Source organism: Drosophila innubila, assembly GCF_004354385.1.
Source record: "Drosophila innubila isolate TH190305 chromosome 3R unlocalized genomic scaffold, UK_Dinn_1.0 2_E_3R, whole genome shotgun sequence".
In the NCBI taxonomy this organism is placed as follows: Eukaryota; Metazoa; Arthropoda; class Insecta; order Diptera; family Drosophilidae; genus Drosophila; species Drosophila innubila.
This window is the reverse complement of record NW_022995380.1, coordinates 20,031,269-20,035,354: the sequence shown is the minus strand read 5'-3', so window position 1 is coordinate 20,035,354 and position 4,086 is coordinate 20,031,269. Positions and strand designations below refer to the sequence as shown.

The window sequence follows — 4,086 nt, the reverse complement described above, 5'->3', positions numbered from 1 at the left end:
AAATAGATGAGCTGCAGACTTGCCTCCTTCACTGTCTATGCAACTTGTTGCACAGCCTGCTCAAGTGGTGGCATTACTTTTATTGCCTGCTGCGTCGACTTGCTAATAACCACAAATTTATCAGCTCTGTACGTGTCCCACGACTAAGTCGGAGGTGTTGTGAGAAAGTCCTCGTAGCCAAATAAAGATAAATGTAAAATATTTAAAATAATACATAATAAAAGTTGAGTTTTGAAAAAAATTAAAAAGTTCATGATATACTTTTGCTGGCATATTAAAAAAAAAAATGTTATATAAAGTTTTTATTATTAAAATTAATTTTAACCTTCATTAATTAATTTTAGCACATGGCGGAATCCTATTCTTAATAAATTAAAATTTATTTTGACAAAAAAAAAAATATTTATAGTTAGAGACATGAGCTTAAATACATTATATTTAATTAAAATTTGAGTTTTTAATTCTTCTATTTACTTAATAATTTTTTTACTGATTGCTTTTCCTACTCGTAATTAATTATTACAACAATATTAAAAATTAAACTTGTGCTTAAATGTTGAATAGATAAATAAATAAAAACATCAAAATTAATTGCAGTATACAAATTGAGTTTATTACAAAAACCATAAATATATGAGTACTCTATGACTATATGACACATTTAATTAAATACTAAATCTACTAATTCTCATTTAAAAATCTATGCGACAAAACTGTTAGCTTGCAACACATCGATTGTGGCATCATCACAGTCAAATTTGAACTTTAATCCTCAACTCAGAACTCGTTGCGGTTCTTTATTACAGACAGTAAACCAAAGTCCAGAAAAGCGCATTGAACACGATGAATGCGAGGGGAAAGACAAATCGCATCTTGCGATCGATCCAAAGTGACACCTCCTTGGGTGTCATTGTGGCAAATGTTTGTGGCGGCTTCTCAGCCTGTGGCGTCTCCGTCAATTGGGCTGTGGAGCCGGAGCTGATGCTGGCATTGTTGTCCTCCAGACTGATCGTGGAGTTCTCTCGACTGAGGCCATCGCCAATGATGATTGGTGTCTCGATTGTGATGACTGTGTTGTTGTTGTTCTGGTTGCTGCCACAGATCTTGTTGCAACTGCTGATTGTGCTGTGGCTGCGACTGAAGCTACGTGGATTGCGCTTCAACTTGGGCACAAATGTGGATCGCACAATGTATTTGGTGGTGCGTTTCTTAAGCTCCAGATTATTGTTGCGCCGCCAAATGGTATTGACAAAGGCGAACTCCATGAGGCTGCCAAAGATGAAGAAGGTGCAGACGAGGAACCACACCTCCGACATGGTCACATAGCTGACCTTGGACAGGTTGTTCTCCTGCGACAGCGACAACGTGATGAACGACAACAAGGTGGAGCAGCCGAGCATGGAGCGGGCTGGAGTCTGATCCGCCTGCAGCCAAAAGGACACCCATGATATGGCCACTATCATCATGGAGGGCACAAAGTAATCGATGATATAGTAGCCAACCTCACGGGTCAACAGCACACTAAAGCTCAAGGCACTGTAGTTGCCCACAAGAGCACCATGGGACATGGTGAATTCATCGGACACGCTCACGGATTCATTGCACACATAACCATCGAGATCGTATTCGGTCAGTTGGAGCTGGGAGTGAAATGTGATGGGATTTGTGGTTTCCCAATGCAGCTGCAACATCGATGTGTTGTACATCCAACTCTCCAGAATTGTGGTGCAATTCTGATCGTCAAACGGAAACTTCTGGAAGTTCATCCAACAATACAATGTGGCCTGAAGACGGAACGAGATGAGAACAGTGCCATCGGGATAGACACTGGTCAGCAGATCCTTCTCATTGGTGCCCAGCACATTGGAACTCTGCTCATTGCTCAGAAATATGTGGGGCACCCAAAGTTTCTCCCTCAGCGCCGATTCACCCACCACAGGCTGTTGACGACTCGGCGCATATTTGGCGAATGCCAGACGAGGGTCAAAGTACCGCAGCTGAAGTAAGCCTTGCAGCAGGAATTGCAGATCACTCGAGTCCAGATCCTTGAGTGCATTGATATAGAAACGCGCATAGACATCCACAGGTTCAATTTCACCATTATCATTCACTCTAATCGGAGGCTCCATGCGATCATAGCGACAACTGTCGGTTATCCGGGCTATAAGCTCTGTTTGGCTTAAGGAATTCGCATTCATCAACGAGGAACAGTTGTCTTTGGAGTCCTCGGAAAGATTCGTTGTTGAGTTAAGGCTAGGATTTCCACTAGCCGAGTCGGAGGACACCGATCCATTGATAGCTATAAGAAAATAAATTTATTTATTCATCAAAAGGGAATAAACGCTTAAATAATATCAAAGTTATCAGCGAATTTATAAAAAATACACAATAGAATTTTTAACTAAAAAAAGCAATATCAGCGATTTTTTAGGGAATAAAAAAATAAAATTTCTAGCTATAGAAAGCAATTCGGTGTCATGTTGAAGACAGTATGAAGTAGATATTTCAAATAACTATCGACTAACTACAATATTAATAAAGTAGATTCGATTTTGCCATTTGCCAAAGTTAATTCAAATAAATAACTAACATTTATTTTATTTAATGACTCATTTGACTTCTTAGTTTTTTATTCATCTGCTAAATATGTACCAAACTTTATTTTTTATGTCATAAGTCATAATTCTAAATAATTGTAAAATGTCTCTTACTTTATCAATCTACGAATTTTTTTCATATTTAATATTTGAATAAATATTGACCGTACAACAAGACTAAGCAATTGGTTAGGAATTAATAAACGACATTCTAGTATTGTTGACTTTTAACATCAACAAAGGCTTTGTAAGCTTTTGATAACGAAAAATAAAGTCTTATTACAAGAAAAAATTATATGTTAGTAAAGGTGTGGTTTTTTGCATAATTTTATTAATTTTTTTTTAGGTATTTCCTTGGCTCTAGGTCTGTAATATTTTCTTTGAAGAAATCAGTTGATAATTTAAGATTTAAATTTATTTAATTATTATATACGTTTTCAAATTGTCCATGCTTTCTATTCAACTTAAGCAGTTGTATTTATTTATATATTTATTTTTAAGACATCTTTTTAGATTTCGATTCGCATTATATAATATTATCGAAGGACTAACCCAGTTGCAGTTGTGGATTCACATTGAGACTTGCAGTTGCCACTAAGCCGATGCTAATTAATCCTAGAAGTGTGATTAATGTATCCATATTTCGAGTGAATAATTTTCACAGAAATGTGAGTAATCCGAATAATTTGTCCTTTTTATCGCGAGTATCTCAAGTACCCGATTTCACGGCCAGTCGCTTGGCCACAATTCAATGAACTATTTCGCGACAAGTTAGCGAAGGTTTGCCGTACACCTCTGGCTAATATCTATTACTAAGTTATTATTTTAATTGTGACGTGCTTTTAACACATTTGCTAAACAAGTACTACTTACGACAGCTTGTTGAGACAATTTCGCCAGTCGTTATCTCGGGGAGCACATAAATCGCCCCGAAAGCGGGCTTTTCTTCCACACGCTGGGCAATGGGTTCTAATTGCTGTTATCTCTGGGAGCGCTGAATGCGAATTGTTTGCCCGTGTCACAATTTTGATTAAGTGGGCAACGCCACTGTCAACTCTGTCAGCATTTCGACTTTCTGTTTTATTTATAACCAAAACATACTTATTTATGTCTTTTAATACAATTACTGCCATATAATTGATGATGAGCTCTTTTGAGGCCCATCGAGCGCCGGGTAATTTTTGAGGAAATTCTATTGAAAACAATTAGCAACAGATGTCAATTGGTAACATTTCGACTGATCGTTCCTAAAACATCTATACACTGATAAAAATAGTGTTCTAAAATCAAGATTTTGGTTTCAGAACTAAGATTTTTGGTCCAAAAAATGCGTCGAGAACATAATATTCTTAAATTAAGAGCACACAACTTGATTTTAAGAACATTTTAAATTAGACCAAGTTCTTATTTAAAGCATAAATGTTCTTAAAATTGAAATCAAATTATAAAAAAAATAAAAATTATATTTTACATTTCTTTGATACGAAAT

At 36.5% G+C, this 4,086-nt stretch overlaps 1 protein-coding gene across 1 annotated transcript; it reads right to left on the bottom strand.

The window, feature by feature from the left end:
• Positions 1-591: 591 nt before the first annotated feature.
• On the bottom strand, positions 592-3,391 carry LOC117792230 (glycine receptor subunit alpha-4). The gene is made up of 2 exons (XM_034632284.1): positions 3,150-3,391; positions 592-2,299 (listed from the first exon to the last, which is right to left on the bottom strand). The coding sequence occupies exons 1-2, from the start codon at positions 3,235-3,237 to the stop codon at positions 801-803; spliced, it is 1,587 nt and encodes a 528-aa protein (XP_034488175.1). The 5' UTR covers positions 3,238-3,391; the 3' UTR covers positions 592-800.
• Positions 3,392-4,086: the final 695 nt, after the last annotated feature.